This window comes from Microcaecilia unicolor, chromosome 2, assembly GCF_901765095.1.
Source record: "Microcaecilia unicolor chromosome 2, aMicUni1.1, whole genome shotgun sequence".
Classification (NCBI taxonomy): domain Eukaryota; kingdom Metazoa; phylum Chordata; class Amphibia; order Gymnophiona; family Siphonopidae; genus Microcaecilia; species Microcaecilia unicolor.
This window is the reverse complement of record NC_044032.1, coordinates 184,412,558-184,437,943: the sequence shown is the minus strand read 5'-3', so window position 1 is coordinate 184,437,943 and position 25,386 is coordinate 184,412,558. Positions and strand designations below refer to the sequence as shown.

The 25,386-nt window shown below is 43.8% G+C and overlaps 1 protein-coding gene across 10 annotated transcripts in view; it reads right to left on the bottom strand.

The window, feature by feature from the left end:
- CSNK1G3 (casein kinase 1 gamma 3) overlaps positions 1–25,386 on the bottom strand; it is a 326,900-nt gene that overhangs the window by 78,987 nt on the left and 222,527 nt on the right. For 6 of the 10 annotated variants that reach the window (XM_030193547.1, XM_030193551.1, XM_030193550.1 and 3 more), the window contains 3 exons: positions 24,310–24,458; positions 3,380–3,472; positions 1,948–2,043 (listed from right to left, as the gene is read on the bottom strand). In XM_030193547.1, coding sequence (XP_030049407.1) covers positions 1,948–2,043; positions 3,380–3,472; positions 24,310–24,458 — 338 coding nt within the window. The remainder of the gene's footprint in view (positions 1–1,947; positions 2,044–3,379; positions 3,473–24,309; positions 24,459–25,386) is intronic. The other 4 variants (XM_030193552.1, XM_030193554.1, XM_030193549.1 and 1 more) reach the window with 3 other exon arrangements.

Genomic DNA, 25,386 nt, shown 5'->3' with positions numbered 1-25,386 from the left:
AATACAATAAACAGAGTGTTTCACTGAGCCATACAACAATGTTTCAAAATGATTCAAGGGAATTTGATTTCCATGTTAGTCCACTCGTCTAAAACAATAAAGGTGAACAATCAAGTTTTAGATAATACCATTTTATTGGACTAACAATGCATTTAACAAGCTTTCTAGATTTATCCTGTTCATCGTGCCACTGAAGAAGCAATGCAATAGTACAAACTCATATAGGTTTTAAGCTGTCTATATATGGATCTAGCCAGTTTCTCTCTTCTAACCAATCATTAAGTTGAACACAGACTGTTTGTTCTATGAGTTTCCCTAGAAAGGGGATGTTGGATACTGGCCTGTAACTTTCAAGTTTGTCCTGGTCAAGGTTGTCTTTCTTTAGCAGAGGGCGAACCACTGCCCTTTTTAAAGCTGTTGGTAGTTGCGCAGAGGCAAACCACTGCCTTTTTTAACACTGTTGGTAGTTGCTCATTAGAAAGAGAGGTGCTCACAATTTTTGTGGCATCTTCTATAAGGCCTATACTTTGATGGGCAAGGGTCGAGGGAGCAGGTAGTTGCTTTGGCTTTTTTTTTTAATGGTAAACGTCGATAACTACATGCAAGAAAGAAAAGGGCTGTCAAACTGACTTTATATGCACTCCTTTGTGAATGCTTTCTGTTATGATGCTACAGATTCTATGCTAAGTAAACCTAAACGAATTTTGCTGCAGTTCATATTCTTGCAAGCCAGACAGACCATTCTGCTGCAGTGGTTAAGCGATGTGGCCCCTGCTTTGACTTAACCTCCTATTTGCAATGATGGTAATATACAATACAGACAAAGAGGGCACTACAGTATACAGGCAAACAAGTCCAAAGAAAAAAGCAACACTGGGCCTTCAGAACTAGGACAACAGGAGTACTTTATTGATCAATGACCCGACACGGGCCGTGTTTCGGCGCTGACAGATGCGCCTGCTTCAGGGGTCCCAGGAACAGAGAAAATCGTGGCACACAACAGACAAGCAGTGGATAGTTTTGCCAGTTGCAGGCAGCAGAACAGAAGGAGCAAGCTAGGACACACCCAATACAAACAGACAGAGGTAATAGAAATATATAAGGCAGGTTGGAATCACCCAGGATGCTGATCTGGGAGCCTTTGTGGAAAGTCATGGCTCATCATGCACATAGCTGGATCCTTAATTGTTGTTAATCTTGAGTCCTCTACTAATTTAGTATTCCCTGGATCCGGATAAGAACTTTTTTTCTTGCTTGTTTTTTTTTAAACTGTTTAACTATCATAAGAAGTAAATTGCTTAAGATGAAGGTCCGGTATGCCATGCAGAACCCTTTACTGGAACTAGAAACATAGGTAAAGCTAACAAGAAAGGCAATTTATTCACCATAACTATGTGGATTTATATTCCACTTAGTTGTAAGTGCCTTTATAAATGAAGGAACAGCAATTTATTAACCTGTAAGCATTACACAGCATAAAGAATGCAGCAACAAACATTTACGAATCTCTGGAACAAATACTGAGGAATGATCTCTGCTAAATTCACTAGAACTTGGAAGGTATGAGCTAATGCAAAACGACAATGAATGGGAAGATCCATAGGACCAGATTCTGTTCAGTTTATAAGACTGTATGAATATTCAGCATGTAATTCAGCAGAAGAAGGACGATTATTATCTAAAAGTTATTTTTACACAGACTAGTAAACTATTACAGAAACTTTTGTAAACAAGGATTAATGGTATAAAGTGTCAAACAATTACACAAAAATTGTGTATTTTTAGTTTGCCAGCTGTTGGGTAACAAGGAACATAGGAATGCAGTTATGGAGAGGCCTGTCTCATTTTGCTTTCAGCTAAAAACAGAAAGCATGCCATGGGTTCTGAAATGGGAAATATGGTTACAGGATGTGGAAATAATCAGTCATGCAAAGAAGCAGAAAATACCTGTACCGAGCCACCATGTCTGTCAGCTGCTAGGTGAGCTCTCAAGTGATGGGGATTGGCCTGCTGGGAGTCCCAAGCTGCCCTGTGGTCTGTCGACTGCCAATTATATAATGCATAAAGCATGCATGGAAGAGGAGGGAGAGAAATCCAAAACATATTAAACACCTCATGCCTGTTATTACAATATGTAAAATAAAATTGCAAAATGCAACACACAAAACACATCACCAAATGTGCTGTGCACGCAAATCAAATCTGAATGAGCCAGACACCTTTAAAAGACTATTTACTACAACAGTTATGTGATGGTCATGGTCACAAACACCATGCAGGCTACAGTCCAGCAACAACAGAAAAACAAACAAAAAAACTCAGTTTCACATGCCACTTTCAAAACTGTGGCTAAAAGTATAATATTTCAAATCTCTTGTTGTGAACACAGTTTTCTGGGAAACACGAGAAGAGAACCTAGTTTAAAAAAAAAAAAAAAGGAAATGAACCCCCCCCCCCCCCCCCCAAAAACTGTGCTAACGCTGCATGCAAAAGTTAGGTATAAAACTGCAGTTATCAAAACCCATGAGTCATGATACACTAAGCAATACTATGTTTAATTCTAAATAAGCAGTATATGACTAAAGAAAACAAATCTTCATGCTCCTAAGTCTCAAAAACAATACTATTAGAACCGTTGAATCACTGAGAAATCACTGGTGGAATAAGGCAAACATGTAGGTGAACAAATTAGTCAACAGACCTAATATACACCTGCATATCAGTTTAATGTTAACTTGATAAAATCAATCAAAGGCTCAATATTTTGTAGGCACACCAAAAGAAAGAGGCAGGAAAAAAAAAAAAAAAGACTGAACCGACACAGAAAATTGATAATTTGTGTTAAATGAAATAGCTTCAGCTTGGCATTTGTGGTTTTTTTTTTCCAAGAATGTATAATACAATAATTTATGAAAAGTTTATACTAAGCAACTTAAGCTTTCCCTGGTCAGTCCTGATTTTTGCATAGCTGACTGGATCATCAAATATAAAAATAAATCAGATTGTTTCTATAAAATATAGGATGCCTCAATATAAAACAAAACTGTAAATGGCATATAGTCTATATTTCCTTGTTTTCATTTTGTGTTGCTTGTGAATTTTATTATGCTCCTCCACCTAGTACTATACTGTGATAGATGAGCTACGAATTGTTTTAAAGGAAGTATTTTGACCAGGAGGCAAGAACAATTACACTATTTTTTCAACATAATCAAAGCTCGGCTGATAATATATTGAAAAATACACAAGAAAATCCAAATCAGATTTTTACTTGGAAAGCAAGGGTACTAAATGTTAGAGGTAAAGGGAAAAAAACCACATTTATAAACAAATGCAGGAACAGTAATAGAACAGATAATTCAATCTTGAAAAAACATACCTGATTTTTGGCTTGGTGGATCTTCTCTCTGTGGTGTGCTTCTCTGTTGGTTGGCAGTGCAGGGTCTGCATGAATTGAACCCACTGGAGTAGGCTACAACATAACACATTTATGTACCAAACTGAGAAAAAAAGTTACATTGTTTCTAGATTTATATTTAAGCAAAAGTGGAATCTGAAACAATATTAAACCAGTATATGCACAAATAATTTTTCCAACTGAATTTATTCACTAAAACACACAATGAAAGGAAAACATTACAAATATGAAGAACACCTGTGTAGGAAGAATGATTGTTTCAGAAGGCATTGATAACTAGTAATTTCATTTTTTCCTCTTCTTGACATCTATATGGTATTACTTGACCATCATTTTCTTCCACATAAAGAAAAACTCTAACAAGCATAATTGTTATAATTTGAAATCCTAAACTGAGGGCAGGATAGAGACCAGCATTAGCCTATGGAGAAATCACCCAAGAAAAATACAGGCCTAGGGTTGTCATTTCACACAGGTGAACCCAAACAAGCTGATCAAGCCTAGACTATCTCACAGCATACAGAGATGTATTCCTACTTTTCTCTCTCTCTTTTTTTTTCTTATTTATAGGAAGCATTTGAAAACAAGAAGCAGAAACACTTGACAGAAATAAGAAAGCCAAACACAGGAAAAATATGAATTTAAAGGAAAACATTAATACCCTTAGCCCACAAAACTGGGGACCTCAGAAAAACAGGACGACAAAAGAAATAATATATCCAAAAGGAAGAAAAGAAAAAGAGTTACCAAGCATATACATACTCCTACTTTTCTGAGGTAACTCAGTTTTACAATTTCAGGAACAAGAGAGGAACTAGATTAGCTTGCTCGGATGGCCACAGTAAAATGACAACTTTATTTAAGCTTGGCTACTTGGAAAAATGACAACTAACCCTCCCCCCCTCCCGTTTAGTAAGCCACGATAGCAGCTGCTGCTGCACAACAATGCCGACACAGCCCATTCAAAGTGAATGGGCTGTGTCGGCACTAGCGTACTTCAGCTGCTAACATGGTTTAGTAAATGGGGGCTAAGACTGGTCACTTGTCACAGAGTCATTGTCCTTTCAGTCTGTGAATAATACACTACTAACAATGTAGATTACATTTTAATTGCTTTTTCTAGGTACTCCCTTAGACTTTTCTCTTAAAAGCAAGAAGTATGCTTTAAAATGGAAGTACAATTAACTCCATTTGCATTTACATACACTGATGTTGCATCTCAAATCTGCCTTTTATTCTTCTTATAGAATTGATTTTCTTGAAATGCTTTTAAAGATACTTCCTGTCTCACTGTGAATAATATTAGTTTCTTTCAGGTCATTATTCAAAAGCATTTATCTGGGTAACATCACCTACTATCTAGCAAAGTACTGCTAATTAAGATGTTCAAAGGCGCTATCCAGATAGGGCCAAATTTTATAAATGGCGTCTGAAAAATCAGCGCCAAAAAACCACGTACAGCACAATTCTATAAAGTACACCTAAAGTTAGGCTTACTTTATAGAATATGTGCATGTGCTGTTCTTGCAACTAAAATTTAGGTGCGCCCATTTAGGCCACCTAAAACCAGATCTAAATACCTGCGCCTAACTTAGGAGCAGATTGGGTGAATTCCATAATAGTGTGCATAGTTTGAAACACCCATGGCCACATCTCCTTTTCAGCAGCACACATCAGAATTTACACGCAGCACATTATAGAACACGCCTAGAACACTGTGCATGTAAAGTCTAATTAAAGCCAATTAGTATCACTAATTGGTTAAGTACCAATTATTGGCACTGAGTGACTTGTTAATTAAGTTGGCCAAATTATTGCACACAACTTAAGGTGCCATTTATAGAATTTGGGGGATAGTGTCTTTAAAAAATCCTTTACAGACCTGTACTATGCAGATCTACCATCTGGATAAGTTATCTGGATAACATATGACAGATGAGGTTGCTCTAAGTTACACTGAATATTGCCACTATTTGGCTAAAATCCAGTGCTGATTGCCTTATCCAGATATTTTTCTGATTGCCACAGCTGGTGTTAAAAACCCAGACCATGGGTGCTGAACACTGACCCATTTGTATTTCCTGCTTTAAGGGTTGTGGGATATAAATGATTTGTATTGCTGTGGGGGAGTTCCTGTCCTCATGTGTGCTGATACCATTGGAGAAGAATACTGCAGGAAAGGAGGAAATGGGTGCTGACAAGGAGAGCAAATGAGAGATAGGAAGCAGGAGTTTGTTCAGGAGAGAGATCAGATGCAGCTAAGTCAGATTTATCCAAATAGCTTTCGAACATGGCGGCACCCAGCCCTGCCCAGTGAATTCTGGAATGCACTGGGTGGGGCTTCACACCATATAAGGGAGTTTCTCCCTTATATAGTGTGATGCACTGGGCAGGGTGCTGCCATTTTCGAGGTGGCACAGATGGAAGAGGAGGGAAGCCACTTCCCTCTTCCAACGAAAGTATGGGGGTGAGGTAGAGGGCTGCTAGACCACCAGGTCAGGGGGAGGGGGGCGTAGCCACCAGGGCTATTTGAGGGGATGCTTGGGGGGGGGGGTCATGGAGGGGTTCCTGCTCCTGTGGAGGGGGGGGGGGGGGCAGCTGCTGCATTTGTAGAAATGGGGGGCCTGCACAGGGCTCACCATTTCTCCCCAATGGTCTGCAAACCCTAACACCAGCTCCGAGCTGGCTTAGGGTTTACCACAGACAGCGTGCCAATGTTTGGCATGCTGCTCACTGATCATTGGGGAGGAATACATTTAGCATGCATTTGCAAGCTAGTTGTGTTCAGAGTAGAGAGTTGCACGGGGACAGAAATCTTACCCATCCCCGCCCGTCCCTGCTGGAATCTTACCCGTCCACACCCATCCCCACTGGAATCTTACCCATCCCCACCCATCCCCGCAAAAATTTAAACCATCCCAACCCATCCCCACCCGTCCCCGCAAGAATTTAACCCATCCCCACAAGAATTTAACCCATCCCCACCCATCCCCGTAAGAATTTAACCCATCCCCACCCATCCCCGTAAGAATTTAAAAGTACATAAAAGAAAGTTCCAGTCAGCTCCCTCAGTCTCTTTCTGGATTTGAGCCACAGCACTGTAGGCAAGGAAGGAACAGAAGTTGGAACTTGGAACACTCTGGTGTGCACATGTAAGATTTGTTTCTGATCCACTGGCAGTGGGTGCTGAGAGGCCGCCACATGCACGCGCCAGTAGGTCAGGTGACATCTGATTCTCGTGCCTGTGTCAGAGTTCAGGTCTATGCACCAGCCTGGGAGCAAAGAGGATTAATAGTAACATAGTAAGTGACAGCAAATAGACCTGAACGGTCCATCCACTCTGCCCAATAGTCACACTCATGATCAATTCATCATTAAATCAACGAGTGTGATATTATATACTTGATTATGGTCTTTCTTTCGAGTTTCTGGAACAAAGACCACAGAAGTCTATCTGGCCCCATCCTTATGTTCCAACTGCTGGAGTTGCCATCGAAGCCCACTCCAGCCTATTCATGTTCTCATTTGTGGGACACAGACCGTAAAAGTCTGTCCAGCACTGTCCTCATGTTCCAGCCACTGAAGTTGCTGTCTAAGCCCTTTCCAGCCCATCCTACACCAGATTGCCATATATGAGACACAGACCATACAAGTCTGCCAGGTATCAGCCCTAGTTCATCACAGCCAGAGTCGCCATCTAAGCGTCACTTGACACATCCACACACATGCAGCCATTTAAGGTTAGCTTTTATATAACTTCCATTTTCTAATTAGAGATCCTCTGTGTTCATCCCACGCCTTTTTGAATTCCGTCATCATTTGTGACTCTACCACCTCCTTAATGGAATACTTTCCACATTTATGCTGTTAAAGCAAGGAAGAAGAGGAGGAGGAGGAGGAGACAGCACTCAAATAAATTGGTATTCGGTAGATGAGAGGCTGGTGCAGGTGCAGCTTACACTTCCACGGGAAGCCCACAGAACTGGTTCCATCCCCGCGGGAACCCCGCAGGAACTGCCTCCGTCCCCGCGGGAACCCCGCAGAACTGCTTCCATCCCCGCGGGAACCCCGCAGGAACTGCCTCCGTCCCTGCGGGAATCCCGCGGGTTCCGCGGGATTCCCGCGGGGACGGAAGCCGTGCAGCTCTCTAGTTCAGAGCCCGCGAGCACCTTGTTTCACGTGCTCAGGGGCTCTGATCATGGGGCGCTAGCAAACACAGGAGCTAGTATGGCGTCTGTGTTTGCTTCTGATCATCGACCCATTTGACACATATGTCTAACTGGTGGTGGGAAGGCAAACATGTATATTTATGGATGTGTATGTACTACGTTATGGAAGTATACCTGAAACTGCAAAATAAGTGCAAATCCCAAACTCTGCTCACAAGAGTATTTACTTTACACATATTGTCATAATCAGGAGAATGCTCAAGCCTATAATCTTGCATCCGACTTACAGAGTTCTTCTGGGGGAGAGCAGCCTTTCTTATACAACAAGGAACACAAGGAGAAAAGGAAATCCTGGGCTGGAGTAGGACTGCAAGAGAGCAGAGAGCATAGGACTCAGTTGCCTAAGGACCTGACCCACAGGAGGGGCCATATGGAAACCAAACCTCCCTAGAACTTAGTATATGACGATTCCCAGGACCAGAAAGGTGGAGTTCTTGCCTAGTGCGGAGTGGAGGGAGGATCTCATCCTTATAATATTACGCTATAATTAACTTATACTTTTTCCCTATCAACACTCTGTAATCCTTATTATTATTATGTAAGCCGCATTGAACCTGCTTTGAGTGGGAAAGCGCGGGGTACAAATGTAATAAATAAATAAATAAAAGTAGGAGACCTGGAGAACCAAGCTGCTGAGCCAGGGCTGGAAACTGAAGAGATGGCCTGCAACGATTTACAAGCAGAGCCAGAACCCAAAGGTATGGAGCTGTAACGGAAACTGACAGGAGATAGCTTTGGAAGCCTGGGAACCTTAAGGAAGTTCACCTGTTTATTCCAGTACTGTCAGCCAAGTGAGTGGGGGATAGTAAGTATTTTCTAGAGTTAAAATATCCCATGGGATGGGGCTATCAGGAGGCTCCTGGAGTTCTTATCATTGAGCCTTGAATTAAGGAGAAACTGAATATAAAGACTGGTTAGTTGGACGTGTGACAAGGCTTGAGAAAGGGGTTTGTTCTGAAGCACTGGAAAAAGGGAAGTGCTTAACATTTTTCACCTGTTGGCTGGAAACCAGGAAGCAGGGGAAACCGGGCTCTGTTCCTGATGAAGAATGGAATAAACCTGCTTTTGTCAGTGGAAATTGGGTTACCATAGGATGTGATTTGCTTTCCAGAGGCCTCACCTTTGTTTTTCTTAACCAACATGCCCATGCTTACATTTCATATTCTCTGAATAGCCCTGCCTCAGCCAGAGACCTTCCCCCACCCACATTTATCAGTTAGTAGCTGAGGGAAAGAAACATTCCTTTTTCTGTGTATGTGCATGTTACCCTAGCCAGGCTCTGTGAATGTGCATATATCTGATTGGTTGCCTTGTCTAGGCTCTGCCCTGTTTTAGGCTGAGCAGAGCTAGAGTATAACTGCGCTATGCACTGGTATGTTTTAGGGGAACTTAAGAGCTTTTTTCCTTTTCTTTGGCTTTTTGCTCTAATATTTCCATCTCTGTGCACTGTGGAGCTACATGCCTTGCCAGTGTAGCCCTTCATGGCCCTTCCCTGTGCAAGAGAGAGATTGCCATGAATACCATCTACCTGTAACCAGAAGATGTGAGCTGATTATTCTGCTGGCATCATATTAAAGGTGTCTATTGTATCCTATTTCCAGGGTGAATGAGTGAGTCTGTAGACTATGCACATTTGTCATCCAAAAATGCAAAAACTCACAAGGTACCAGCAGGGGTCACTGCTGTTCTAGATCAATTAACTGAACCAAGATTTGCACCATATGAGACTGGCTGAATCTTCGGTTGTGAAACAAAACCTTAATTGTGGACTTATCCCTTAATGCAGAATTACATTGCTGTTGCTTAGTTTTGAACTGATTTTTACTTCACCCTGAGTGAACTAGTAAAGGGTAATACTGACGTCTGCAAATGAAGAGCTACATCCTAACAGATTCCTCTGGGATTTCCTTTGAATGATGTCCTTTCCTGGTTGATGGGCACAACCTTCCTTTTACAACATATAAAAGTATATGTAGGGTCGCTTCCTGCATATACTTGTATGAGTATATGACAGTAAATACTGCAAAGCCAAATTTCTACTTGTTTCACATGTTCTTAGTCAGAAAAGGGCTTCAGCTGTGTTCCTGGTTTATTTATTTATCCTTCAAGTATGCAGTTTCAGTATTAGCTGGCTAAATCTATAGATATAAATATATTTATTTATATTTCTCTCTAAAGAACAGAGGCGGTCAAATATTGGCAAATGAGGAAGAGACAGTAAAACTAGGAACAAAATAACCATGACAAAGCACAGAACATAAGGAATCTAATTGACAGCCGCTAATACATAAAATTATCAACAACAGAAGGGAAGGAGAAACATAAGACAAACTACTCACTAAATGCAACATATCTGCTCTGGCCACAAAGGCAATGAAAATTGTAAGCATCAATAGGGAAGCCTGATAAAAAGCTTTTAATTAAGGATTTAAATTTCTTAAAAGATCACTTTTATTTAACAGAGAGGGGGATAAATTATTCCATAGAGTGGGGCAACCACAGCAAAAGACCTACATGTATAATCTAACTTTATCTATTAGTTCACATTATAAAACAACTAGTAATAAAGGCCCGTTTCTGACACAAATGAATCTCAAGGGCGGAACCACAGGAACAGCTGAAACACAAGCGAAAGAAACGGCTGACGGAAGCGGCGTCCCTGCATGCAGGAGGTAAAAACTTTTAAGAAGCCAGCTCTTACGAAGGGGAGGGCCAGAGAGGGGTGGAGTGAAGGGGGGTCCTGAAATGACAGAAGGGGGGAGGGGGTGTTTGCGGTGCCATTATCGTCGACAGAGCTCCTTCAGCAGCACTACCAGTAATTCTCACCTCCAACGTGCTTTCTTGCCTGGGACCGTGATTCCCTTGGAGTTGGTCTGCTAGGGTCACGTTATAATGCCGCCAGTGACGTCAGTCTGATCTACGGAGCCTTCCTGACCAACTCCAAGGGAGCCACGGTCCCAGGCAGGTCAGAACGTTGGAGGTGAGATTTATTATATAGGACAGGTGGTGTTGAGCTGAATGTTGCATCCAAGATAGAGAGTATTGGTACACCAGAATAAACAACCTGGTGAGTAAACATAAAAAAAATGAAGGCAGATAATGAACATATGGCCTGTCCATCCATACCTTCTACTATCCCTGCCTCTTAGAGATCCTATGTATTTGTCCCAAGCTATGTTGAAGTTTGTATCTGAATTTGTCTCTGCTAGCTCCACCAGATACTGTTCCATGTATTTACTACCCTTTCTATGAAGAAATCTTTCCTTAGGTTACTCCTGAGCCTGTCCTCTTTCACCTTCATCCTATGCTCCCTCATTCCAGAGCTTCCTTTCAATTAAAGAGACTCACCTCCTGTGCATTTATGCCATGAAGGTATTTAAAGGTCTCGCTTATTTCCCCTCTTCCATCTTTCTTCCAAAGTATGTGTATATATATATATATATATATGTATTGAGAGCTTTAAGTCTGTCCCCATACACTTTATGATGAAGGGCATGACCATTTTAGTGGCTGCCCTCTGGACCAGCTCGATCCTATATCTTTTTGAAGGTGCAAGTCTCCAGAATTGTACACATTATTCTAAATGGTTTCATCAGAGACTTACATAGAGGCACTATCACCTCCTTTTTCCTGCTGGCCTTTCCTCTCCCTATGCACCCAACAATCATTCTGGTTTTCCCGTCACCTTTTCGAATTGTTTGGCCTAAGATCATCACATACAATCACACGCAAGTCTTGCTCCTCTTTCATGCATAGAAGTACTTCATCCCCTAAACTGTACTGTTCCCTCATATTTTTGAAGTCCTAATGAAAGAACCTGCATTTTTAAACATTAAATCTTAGCTGCCAAATTTTGGACCAGTCTCCAAGTTTCGTTAGGTCAGTTCCTCATGTTATCCACACCATCAAGGGGTCTATACTACTACAGACTTTGGTATCATTCACAAAGAAGCAAACCTTGCCAGACAACCCTTCTGCAATATTGCTTAAAAAATGTTAACAAGAACTAGCCTAAGAACTGATTCTTGTGGCACATCACTTGTAACGTCCTTTTACTCAGACTGAGCTCCATTTATCACTACCATTTTTCAACTTCAACTCAATGAGTTCATAACTGTCAGTCAGTCACTTTAGGGACAATTCTGAGGGCACTCAGTTTATGTATAAGTCGTCTATGCAGAACTATGTCAAAGACTTTATTAAAATTTAAGTACACTATATCTAGTGTTCTCTCTCAATCCAAGTCTCTGGTCACCCAAAGAAATTAATCAAATGTGTCTGCCTTATGCTTTGTCAGATGTGTCTGCTTTAGCAGCTCTTGGCTGTTCAACCCTCCACTCAACAACCTCTGCTAGGAGCACCTTATTCAACCCTCCACATCAACAATCTCTGCTTGGTGCACCTTATTCAACCCGCCACATCAACAATCTTGAAAGGGCTGAGTCCTCTGAGAAAACTTTGCTCTCTGAAAAGAGGCCCCGCGACCTGGGCGGTAACGTCGTGTATCCCTAAACTTAGGTCTAGGTCCTGCTGGTCCTACAAACTTGGACCTGTGCTCCGGGAGGTGCTGGCCCTTAGAGTCACTGAGGTCCTTCACAATTTGTTCTAGTTCTGTCCCAAACAAAATCTTTCCCCTAAAAGGAAGACTTGCTAAACGTGACTTAGAGGCCACGTCTGCAGCCCAATGCCACAACCACAGCCCATGAAGCGCAGTGACCACTAGGAAAACCTCCTTCGCCGAAGCCCTCAAAAGATCATAAAGAAGATCCGCAAGGAAGGCTAAACCGGATTCCAAGGCCAGCAAAACAGCCACGAGATCTTCCAGAGAGGTGGCTTTCTGTACCCACGATAAGCATGCCCGCGCCACATAGGAGCCACAAACTGCCTGCAGGGAAAGGGCCGCTACTTCAAAGGACAGCTTCAAACAAGTCTCCAACTTACGATCCTGAGGGTCCTTGAGCGCCGAGCCCCCCTCCACATGGAGAGTGGTTTTCTTAGTGACCGCTGTGATTAAGGAATCCACCGTAGGGACCTTCAGCAAGTCTAAGTCAGGCGCAGGTAAAGCGAAGCTACTTACCTGTAGCAGGTATTCTCTGAGGACAGCAGGCTGATTGTTCTCACTGATGGGTGATGTCCGATGGCAGCCCCAAGATCAGAAATCTTCCTAGCAAGAAAGCTTGCTAGAGCCCTCGCGCGCACATGCGCAACCGTCTTCCCGCCTGTAGCGCGAGCGTGCCTCAGTCAAATTACAAAGCAAAGACAAGGGAAGACACAACTCCAAAGGGGAGGTGGGCGGGTTGGTGAGAACAATCAGCCTGCTGTCCTCGGAGAATACTTGCTACAGGTAAGTAACTTTGCTTTCTCCGAGGACAAGCAGGCTGCTTGTTCTCCCTGATGGGGTATCCCTAGCCCCCAGGCTCACTCAAAACAACAAACAGGGTCAATTGGGCCTCGCAACGGCAAGGACATAACTGAGATTGACCTGAAAAATAACAACTAACTGAGAGTGCAGCCTGGAACAGAACAAAAAATGGGCCTAGGGGGGTGGAGTTGGATTCTAGACCCCAAACAGATTCTGCAGCACCGACTGCCCAAACCGACTGTCGTGTCGGGTATCCTGCTGAAGGCAGTAATGAGATGCGAATGTGTGGACAGATGACCACGTCGCAGCCTTGCAAATCTCTTCTATAGTGGCTGACTTCAAGTGGGCCACTGACGCTGCCATGGTTCGAACACCATGAGCCGTGACATGACTCTCAAGAGTCAGCCCAGCTTGGGCGTAAGTGAAGGATAAGCAATCTGCTAGCCAATTTGAAATGGTGCATTTCCCGACAGCCACTCCCCTTCTGTTGGGATCAAAAGAAACAAACATTTGGGCGGACTGTCTGAATGGGCTTGTCCGCTCCAGATAGAAGGCCAATGCTCTTTTGCAGTCCAATGTGTGCAACTGACGTTCAGCAGGGCGGGTATGAGGACGGGGAAAAAATGTTAGCAAGACAATTGACTGGTTCAGATGGAACTCCGACACCACCTTGGGCAAGAACTTAGGGTGAGTGTGGAGGACTACTCTGTTATGATGAAATTTAGTATATGGAGAATGGGCCACCAAGGCTTGGAGCTCACTGACTCTACGAGCTGAAGTAACAGCCACCAAGAAAATTACCTTCCAGGTAAAGTACTTCAGATGGCAGGAATTCAGTGACTCAAAAGGAGATTTCATCAGCTGGGTGAGAACGACATTGAGATCCCATGACACTGGTGGAGGTTTGACAGGGGGCTTTGACAAAAGCAAACCTCTCATGAAGTGAATAACTAAAGGCTGTCCAGAGATAGGCTTACCTTCTACACGGTAATGATAAGCACTAATTGCACTAAGATGAACTCTTACGGAGTTGGTCTTAAGACCAGACTCAGACAAGTGCAGAAGGTATTCAAGCAGGGTCTATGTAGGACAACAGTGAGGGTCTAGGGCCTTGCTGTCAAACCAGACAACAAACCTCCTCCATTTAAAAGAGTAACTCTTTTTAGTGGAATCTTTCCTCAAAGCAAGCAGGACTCGGGAGACACCCTCCGACAGACCCAAGGAGGCAAAGTCTACGCTCTCAACATCCAGGCCGTGAGAGCCAGGGACCGGAGGTTGGGATGCAGAAGCGCCCCCTTGTTCTGAATAATGAGGGTTGGAAAACACTCCAATCTCCACAGTTCTTCGGAGGAGAACTCCAGAAGAAGAGGGAACCAGATCTGACACGGCCAGAAGGGCGCGATCAGAATCATGGTTCCACGATCCTGCTTGACTTTCAGCTAAGTCTTCCCCACCAAGGGTACGGGAGGATACGCATACAGGAGGCCCTTCCCCCAATAAAGAAGAAAGGCATCTGACGCTAGTCTGCCGTGGGCCTGAAGTCTGGAACAGAACTGAGGGACCTTGTGATTGGTCTGAGTAGCAAAGAGATTAACCAAGGGGATACCCCACGCTTGGAAGATCTGACGTACCACTCTCGAGTTGAGAGACCACTCGTGAGGTTGCATTATCCTGCTCAACCTGTCAGCCAGACTGTTTACGCCTGCCAAATACGTGGCTTGGAGAAACATGCCATGACGGCGAGCCCAAAGCCACATCTGGACGGCTTCCTGACACAGGGGGCGAGATCCGATGCCCCCCTGCTTGTTGATGTAATACACGGCAACCTGATTGTCTGTCTGAATTTGAATAGTTTGATTGGACAGCCGATCTCTGAAAGCCTTTAGCGCGTTCCAGACCACTCGCAACTCCAGGAGATTGATCTGAAAACCTGTTTCCTGGAGGGACCAAAGTCCTTGAGTGTGAAACCCATCGACATGAGCTCCCCACCCGAGGAGAGACGCATCCGTTGTCAGCACTTTTTGTGGCTGAGGAATTTGAAAGGGACGTCCCAAGGTCAAATTGGATCGAGTTGTCCACCAATGTAGGGATTTCAGATCCCCGGCAACTTGAAACCACTGGGAAGCTAGGGTCCATTGAGCCGACCTCATGTGAAGACGGGCCATGGGAGTCGCATGAACTGTGGAGGCCATTTGGCCGAGCAATCTCGACATCTGCCGAGCTGTGATCTGCTGAGATGCTCAGACCCAGAAAACAAGAGATAGAAGATTGTCTGCCCTCGCCTCGGGGAGGTAGGCATGAGCAGTCTGGGAGTCCAGCAAAGCTCCTATGAATTCTAGTCTTTGAACGGGAAGAAGGTGGGACTCTGGATAATTTATCACAAACCCTAGTAGCTCCAGGAGTTTAATAGTCATCTGCATGGACTGTAGAGCTCCTGCCTCCGAGATGTTCTTCACCAGCCAATAGTCGAGATAGGGGAACACATGCACTCCCAATATGCGCAGCGACGCCGCTACAACAGCCAGGCATTTTGTAAACACTCTGGGCGCAGAAGCGAGACCAAAGGGTAGCACACAATACTGAAAATGCCGTGTTCCCAGACGGAATCGAAGATACTGCCTGTGAGCTGGTAGTATGGGGATGCGAGTATAAGCATCCTTTAAGTCCAGAGAGCATAGCCAATCGTTTTTCTGAATCACGGGAAGAGGGGTGCCCAGTGAAAGCATCCTGAACTTTTCTCGGACCAGATATTTGTTCGGGGCCCTTAGGTCTAGGATGGGACGCATCCCCCCTGTTTTCTTTTCCACAAGAAAGTACCTGGAATAGAATCTCAGCCCTTCCTGCCCCGGTGGCACGGGCTCGACCGCACTTGCGCTGAGAAGGGCGGAGAGTTCCTCTGCAAGTACCAGCCTGTGCTGGAAGCTGAAGGACTGAGCTCCAGGTGGGCAATTTGGAGGTGTTGATATCAAATTAAGGGAGTATCCTAGCCGGACTATTTGAAGAACCCACCGATCGGAGGTTACAAGAGGCCACCTTTGGTGAAAAAAACTTTAGCCTCCCCCCTACCGGTAGATCGACCGGCATGGACACTTTTATTGCAGCTATGCTCGCCTGGAGCCAGTCAAAAGCCCGTCCCTTGCTTTGGCTGGGGAGCTGCAGGGGCCTGTTGAGGCGCATGCTGTTGACGTGAACGAGCGCGCTGGGGCTTAGCCTGAGCAGGCTGACTGGAAGGTGGATTGTACCTACACCTATTAGAAGCATAGGGAGCATTTCTCCTTTCCCCATAAAAACGTCTACCTGATGAGGTAGATGCTGAAGGCGTCCGGTGGGAGAGTGTCGATGGCAGTGTCCCGCTGGTGGTGCTGCTCTACCTTCTCACCAAAAATATTATCCCCCCCGGCAAGGAGCATCCGCAATACGCTACTGGACTCTATTCTCCAGGTCAGAGGCACGCAGCCATGAGAGTCTGCGCATCACTATACCTTGAGCAGCGGCCCTAGACGCAACATCAAAAGTGTCGTAAGCACCCCTGGACAGGAATTTTCGACACGCCTTCAGCTGCCTGACCACCTCCTGAAAAGGCTAGGCCTGATCCTACGGGAGCTTATCGACCAAGTCCGCCAGCTGCCGCACATTGTTCCACAAGTGGATGCTCGTGTAGAGCTGGTACGACTGAATCTTGGACACGAGTATAGCAGAATGCTAGGCCTTCCTCCCAAAAGAGTCCAGAGTTCTAGACTCCCGCCCCGGGGGCGCCGAGGCGTAATCCTGAGAACTCTTGGCTCCCTTGAGAGCGGAACCCACAACGCCAGAGTCATGAGGCAACTGGGTCTTCATCAACTCTGGGTCCCCGTGAATCCGATACTGGGACTCAATCTTTTTGGGGATGGAGGGATTCGTTAATGGCTTCGCCCAGTTCATCAGCAATGTCTGTTTCAAGACATTATGCAGAGGAACAGTGGACGATTCCTTAGGTGGTGAAGGATAGTCCAGGACCTCGAACATCTCGGCCCTGGGCTCATCCTGTTCTTGGACAAATGAAGAGACAAAAGGAGAAAGGAAGAGAAAGACAGACTCTCAAGGGTGGGGGGGGGGGGGGAAGCTTTCTGTCTGGCGAAGGAGTAGGATCAGAAGGAAGACCACAAGACTCCTCATCAGAGAAATATCTTGGCTCTTCCTCTGCTTCCCACGAGGCCTCCCCTTCAGTATCGGACACGAGTTCTTGTTGGGCAGACTGGATGGACCGTACAGGTCTTTTTCTGCCGTCACTTACTATGCTACTATGTTACTATGTTACTTCAGTCCGAAGTCTGGCCGGTCTCGACGCCGAGGAACCATGTCCTCGATGGCGATGCCGAGAAGACGACTCCCGCACCACTGGCGACGAAGCTCCCTCCAGCGACGTCGACAGGGAGTCAACTTGGGTGGCAGCCGAGGCCGATGCTGCAAGCGGTACCGACGTCGCAGTCCGCACCACAGATGGGGAACCAACAGCCGCATCTCTCGACAGTACCGACAGCGCAAGCACCACCGGTACCGAACAGATGGTTGCAGCAACCCTTCCAGAATCCCTGGAAGGATGGCTCGGAGGCGCTCGTCTAAAGTGTCTGTTGAGCAAGGCTGTGGGGTCGGTACAGGCGACGAAGTCAGAATCTGCTTGGGGCGTGGAGGTGGTACCAGGCTGTCCTGAGAAGAGCGCATCAACACCTGGCGTTGACGCTTCACGGGTGCCGAATCCTTCGGTGTCCCGGAGCTCTCTGTACTGTGGCGGGAAGGTGACCGATGATAATGCTTCTTTGCCTTTGCACGAAGCACGTCACCGGTACCGAGGAGGATGTGGAATCCACACGCCTCCTCGGGGCCGGGTCCAAAAGAGGTCAATCCCGGGGGGCCTGTACTGCAGGAGTCCTCGAGACAGGTGGAGACTCACTCAATGGCTCACTGCTGCCAGCATGAGAGGGTCTCTGGACAGCCATTACTTGCACTCCTGACGTCGATGCACTCTCCGGTGCCGACATCGATACCGTCTCCGACGATCTCGGTACCGCTACCGGCGTCGACGCCGAAGGACCGGGCATGGCTTGACACAGGCACTCCCACTGAGCCAATCTTGACGCTTATATCCGCTTTTTTAGGCAAAGACACAGAGTACAAGCGTCAGGGCGATGACGAGCCCCAAGACACTGAATACACGAAGCGTGTGGATCAGTGGCTGCGATTGCCCGGCTGCACCACTTGCACTTCTTGAAGCCGCTGGCGATCATCGAGGTCATGGATGGAAAAATCGCAGCGGCGAAATCAAAATCCACGATGGTGCCAAAAGAAAGGCGGGAAAAACCCCGGCCATGTGGCCAAAATGGCCGCTCGCGACAATGAAAGGAAACTTAAGGGGATAAACTAAGAAGTAAAGAAAAGTTAAACTTTTTTTTTTATATATATAAGAACGAAAAAAACGCGAGCGAACTCGCTCAGAAAAAAACGAAGAGCGACGAAGAGCAGCGAAAACACTGTGAGGGCTCTCTCTGGGTAGCAGAACAGCCAAAAAACAGCCGCACTGAGCCACGGAAAAAAAGACTGAGGCACGCTCGCGCTACGGGCAGGAAGATGGTCGCACATGCACGCGAGGGCTCTAGCAAGCTTTGTTGCTAGGAAGATTTCCGATCTTGGGGCTGCCGTCGGATGTCACCCATCAGTGAGAACAAGCAGCCTGTTTGTCCTTGGAGAACGCGTAAAGACACAACATAGCTCTAAGCAACCTTAAGCCCACTGTCCGGCGTATCCCACTGTGCCGAAATAAGGATCTTCATGGCCTCATGCACCTGAAAGGACCGAGGTGGGCACTTTGTGCCAGACATAAAAGAGGGCACCGGACCTGTTTCCCCTGACGATTCAGGGGAGAAATGACCAAAACCTCAAAAGCCCTAACAATCAGGGAGGGAATCTCTTCCCTGCGAAAAAAGGCGGGCAGCCGTCGGATCATCTCCCTCCTCAGAGGGCAGGGTGACCTCATCTGCCAAATCCAACGATTCTGAAGGCGAGCCCGGAGACAAAACCAGGCCATCTGTGTCACCTGGGGACGTTTTGGAAGGGAAGACTGAGAAGCTGCAGCAACCAAAGTTTGCTGAGGAAGAGACAGGGCTGCCTGAAGAGAAGCTCCTGACTTCTTCAAAAGAAAGGCATTAATAAAACAAAATCTGGGGAAAAAGGAACTGCAAGGAACTGCAAGGGACTCCCCTGCTCCCTGTACATCGCTTCCCTCCATCGGAGCCTGTGCCACAGAAGAGCGCTGTGTCTCTTGTCTATCAACCGCCATGTGCGGAGCGGGTCGCACATGAGAGGAAAATATGGCGTCCACCAATGCGCGCTGCATTAACTGCCCCAAGGAAACCGCCAAAACTATCCTCTGCGCTTCCGACTCACCGGACGCCTGAGGGGAACCCCCGTCGCGCTGAACACCCGCTGCGGGCAGACGGTGGCATGACTCACACTCCCTCGATGCTACTCTTCGGCCCCCACAGCAGGAGCAGCGCTTAGCCGCCTCAGGAGGCACTGACATGCTCACAAATGCTTGCCCCAAAACTGACTCAGCAGAATGTCTAGTTCCTCCATATGAATAAACAAAAACAAAGTCTCTTACCTTTTTTTTTTAGCCAGGAGAGAAAGGAAACAACCAATCGGGCCAACAGCCCCGGTCGACGTAGAAAATGTAGGGGGAGACCAGGAGGGACCTGGCACCATCAGGTGTACACCACAAGCTGCAAACAGCCACTCAACCCCTGTCTGTGCTAAACTAGGTCCAAAGGACACCAGTAGCCCGATCAAACCAGAGCTGCACAGAGATGTCCCTCCACCTGCTAGATAGAGAGAATACTGAGGTTCAATTGGCTGCACAGGTTCATATATATAGCAAACCTCAGAGGTTCTCTCTATCTCCACCTGCTGGTAGAGGGACACAACCCACAAGTCTCTGGATTGATCTGTGGGACGCCATGGAAAGAGAGGATTCAAAGCATTCAGGTGTCCCCTATCCAACTTAAGCAACAATCTCTTGACTACAGATGTGAGGAACAGTCTTTTTACAACATGCATTCTACCCTAGCTGTGGGTAGCTTGGTTCAGTTTTTCCTAATAGGTTGGCAGAAAGTCACCATGGATTCATGGGTCCTTTCCATTATTCGGGATGTTTATGGCCTCAGAATCAGCCATCCTCCACTTCGCCTTCTACTAGGCCTCCTTCCAGTCACTTAGGTCTATAGCAAGAAAAGATCTGCCTACTTCTCCAACCGAATGTCATAGAACCTGTCCCACCTCAGGAGAGTAATCGAGGGTTCTATTCAAGATACTCTGTCATTCCAAAAGGGGGAAGAGGTTTAAGCCTTATCCTTGACCTTAGAGACTTCAACCATTATCTGCTCAAAGAAAAATTCAAAATGACCACAATTCATTTAAGTTTCCATCAATAAAGGAAGCTGGATCTCAACGCTGTATAACACACATATTCCGATCCATCCTTCTTGCAAGGAATATCTCATATTTTCCTTTTGATCCATTTCCAGTACAAAGTCCTCCCTTTTGGCCACTCCTTAAGCAAGTTTAGTAGCCACTTAACCCTCCACTGCCCCAGATACAAAAACAGATAGTGAGCCCAGTAGGGACACAGAATATACCTGTATAGAATATGTAAACTGCTTTGGTTGTACCACGGAAAGGCACTATATCAAGTCTATGACCAATGGTCTAGACTACGTACCTGTATATAATATATAAACCACTTTGATTGCAACCACAAAAAGGCAGTGTATTAAATCCCATGGTCATGAGAGGCCTTTCAGGGTGGTTTATAACCAATAAATCATAGTAAAATCCAGAAAAGGAAAATAAAGAAAATTTTGATAGAACAGAAAGAGAACAGTTCTGCAAATCTAATCTGACAGCTGTAATCCCTAGGACTGGTCCAAGCAGGTAGCAGAAGCCTGCCTTTGTGGCAGCTGCCCATGTTCATGGCCACTTAGTTTTTCTGCACCTGAATGATTGGCTTCTAATTGCTCAGTCAGTCAAAAGCCTTAGTCCTTCTACAGAAAACAATCAACTTTTTTCCGTCTCTGGGGTTCCTTACCAACTTAATTGCTAAGACAGACAAAAATGCATAAAAGATTTTGTTTTTCGCACCTGTAAATCAGTTGAATAAGAGTGGTAAGTCTATTTTTATAGCACCAAATGCAAGAAACAATTATTAAACTACAATCAGTTTACTGAAAGAACTTGCAACTAGCTAAATTTATTTATTTTTTTTTATTTTTGTTACATTTGTACCCCACGCTTTCCCACTCATGGCAGGGTCAATGCGGCTTACATGGGGCAATGGAGGGTTAAGTGACTTAATAATTCTCTGCATCATAGTTTCAACATAAACATGCTGTCCCCCACGTATTCTTTAAATAAGCTCTCTCTAAAGGTTCACATCAACACTATCACAGCTACTATCAAAGACAACACTTAAATTCTGTGGATTGAGAATAATAAGGTAACCATAAATAATATTCTACCCTCAGTGACTGCTAAACCAAATTTTTTACATTCTTTCAGCTGAGTAGCCACATTTATAAAAATCAAATCATATCACATTGAATGATATTTAACTGGTGAAATCACTGAGAACACTGACCATTGTGTGGTTATTTGTGACCTTGTGGCTCAAGGAAATAGCATGGAAATTCATTTGATGGCTAAAATCTTTGTACTGAACTGGTCTAATGGTTAGTGCAGCAGGCTTTGATCCCAACATCCTGGGTTTGATTCCCACTGCAGCTCCTTGTGACCCTGGGCAAGTCACTTAACCCTCCATTGCCTCAGGTACAAAAACCAAGATTGTGAGCCCTCTAGGGGCAGAAATAGTACCTGCTTATAATTGTATAGTAAGCCACATTGAATCTGAACTCTGTTTGAGATAATGTGGAATACAAATGTCATAAATAAAATAAAGTATTTAGGTTCTAGAATTCCCAGCCCTGTCCCACATGATCTCTACTTAGTAGTCCTGTAATGTTCAGCATTACTGAAAGACCCTGATGTTTTAGATTTTTTTTTAACAATAAAAATGGAATACCTAATACGTTTCCTGTACCACTCTGCGCTCACATAATAAGGCAATGTCCAGCCAGCACTCTGATATGCCCATATAAAGTGTGTATAGAATAGCTCAGAAACATAAGATCTACTAGAAGTGACCCCAACTTGTCCATTTTCCCTTAACTTTAATGCTAATCATTAATTGAAGTCTAAAGGAAGACAATGGTACAATGCCTTTAAAAATGTTTCAATTAGGACTATTTAAAATTTTAAAGTCATATACTGAATATTATGATTTGTCTTCTTCCGACAATACACATTTCATAAAGAGTATAGTTTATTTTTGTCCTTTCAGAAGTAGATATATTCGAGGCTATTTTAAGATTGGCAGCATAAGTAAATGCAGCTGGTACACATTTAAAAAAAGCTGAAATTTTTAAAGGAAACGTACACATATACCTTCCCTTCTAAAACTGATGCTTATGTATGTGCCCTGCTGAGACAAGCATATACATGTTAAGCACCTATATTTTGCAAAGTATACATGGAAAAGGTAATTTTATAAATAGATACCCATTTAGGCATAATTTTATAAAAACATAAGTGCCTGTGCCTCTTTATAAAATCATTAAGTGGAACCTGTGCAGAGTGCTAGATACTTTGATGGGCAGACTGGATGGACTGTGCAGGTCTATCAGCTGACATTTACTATGTTACTAGCAGCTGTATCTATACCTAGATTTACACACCTAAAAATTACTGTATTTTACATTCTATGCATGTTCTTGCAAACTCTGCCCTTGTATCCACCTACCATTCAAGTACATGCCATCAAGTCAATGTGAACTCTTATGCTGGTTAGAATTTTATAACAGGCCACATATTTATTTATTTGGATTTATTTACCACCTTTTTGAAGGAATTCACTCAAGGCGATGTACAGTAAGAATAGATCAAACATGAGCAATAGAAAATTACAGCAGTAAAAATATTCAAAAATACGTATGGCACGGTATACTACTTACGTCAACACAATACGTAATAGAACATTATAATTGATAGTGAAGGGTAAAGCAAAGATGTAACATATAGAGAGGTAAGAAAGTAGGAAGAGTTAGAAAGTAAGGTGATTGATTTAAAGAAAGTTGCACACGAAGTCAGAGAAATGGTTAAATATTATCTCAGCTGGGGTAGGAGTGGATAAACATGTCCTGCTGCAGTATACGCAGCCTGGGTCACTCGTTGTGTGTGTGAGACTAACAAGTTAGTTACTTCTTCCATTAAAGGCTTGGCTGAAGAGCCAAGCTTTCACCTGCTTCCTGGAGTACAGATAGTCTTGTGTTAAGTGGAGCCTTTCAGGCAGTGCGCATTCCAGAGTGTACATATGCAATATGACTATAAAATTACTCTCAGAAAGCCCAAGCTCTGCCTTGGAATTGCCTACTTTAGATACACTTTCTGCTTATACTTTTATACATGTTAGTAAATGCTGCATAGTTTGTTTTCTACATGTAAAACTAGATCTTGCTAGCTTCTCTCATTAGCTTTAGCTCGTAAAATATTTAACTCATCAGTTTCACTCTTCTGATCTTATTCCAATTGTTACTTCTGCCTCCCCTTCCACACTTTCAAGACATTTCTATTTAAGCATCTAGAGATAAAAAATGTCTTATCACTTCTGTTTAGTCAGTTCCTATTTAATCATATTTAGTTATATAATGCTACTTCCTTAAGATTTTCTATAGAATACTAGTTAAGTTTATAATAACAGGAGGAACTTTTTGATATTTCAGATATCTGAAACGAAAACACAACCAGAATGGGAGAAAAATCTTAATGTTCGATTGCTATATTATCTATGGGAGGTCCCTGTTACTGTTGCCAATTTAAATGGGTTCTATATTAGGACATTTAGGAGCATGCACTGTTTGAGAGCCATGCAGTATTTTTTGAAGGCTTTCCCTTACACTTTTTTTTTTTTTTTAAAGTGTGGGGATTTCCTGTGGGAATGCTGCTGCTGCTGCTTTTGGAAGTTCAGAATATGTAAACAAAAAGAAAACAAAATGGACAGCAGCAACTGTGTCTATTTGAAAAACTGCTGGAAGTTCCCATTGCTTTTTAATGAGTTTGCTCTTTGTGTATTTTCTATTACAAATGTAATTTTTAATAAGACAGTTAACATTTTTTTCTGAAAATATTTCCCAACAAAGGCTTACAGTAACTGTACTTACCAGTTGTTTGCCAGTCCAGTCATATTCATAATCAAACATATAGCCTTTTCGATCAAACAAGTCCGTGAGAAGCTTCTTTAAGTAGTCATAGTCTGGTTTTTCAAAAAAGTCTAGCCTCCTTACATAGCGTAGATATGCAGCCATCTCTTCTACATAAACAAGACATTTCATGACCATTATATTTTCTTTTTCATTAGGATAAATATCAATTACAAACTTGCCCAACCACAGTGTTTAATAGATAAAACTAAGGCTTTAAGTACTATGCTTAAGTAGCAACATAAAAACACATGAAAAGTCCTATGTTTCTAGCCAGTTCCCATTCTTTACAAATATCTGTGTGTATTATTGAGCAGCTCTAATGTGTTTTCTCATTCAGATAAACAGCAAAAATAAGATAATGGTTTTGTCATTTGTATATGAGAAAGAACTATTGATGAAGGTAAACCACTCCCTCACTTTCCATTACTCACTATTTATATGTTTTATTTATTCATAAATATCAAATATAAAGAACTGCTAAATAATAAGCAAAATAAAGGCAGCATCTGCCAGTATCCAAGATCTTAGCAGGTTTCAAAAGCATAAGGCTCTATAATTTTCCAGGGGTGTTGTGAAGGTGGAGAAGAGAAGGAAAGCTCAGAGGAAATACTTCCTTATGGAAAGTTCAGTATATGACTGGTGGAATCCAAATCTGATGAAATTTAATCACACGAGACTTGTACAGAACAGTGTTAAGAACGCAGATAAGGAAATATGGAACAACTAGTGGCTTGAGTGATGGTTTGGATATGAAAATTTATGTGCTCATCTAGCTTCAACAGCAAAAGTCAAAAAAGGGGAAATAGCAAAATTAACCTCAATGTGCAGCAATCTTGTACTGCTGTCAGGAGATATCCATATTTAGAGCAACATGGCTAAGGACAACTGGGTAAATGGGATGAGCAGGCCTAAAAGTTCCTACCTGCCAATATCTACTGTGTTTAAAACAAATTGGCGAGACTATTTCTTCACTCAATATCTAAACTCTGAAATCTGTTGCCAGATAATGTAGTAAAGCAAAAATACTTTTTTTTG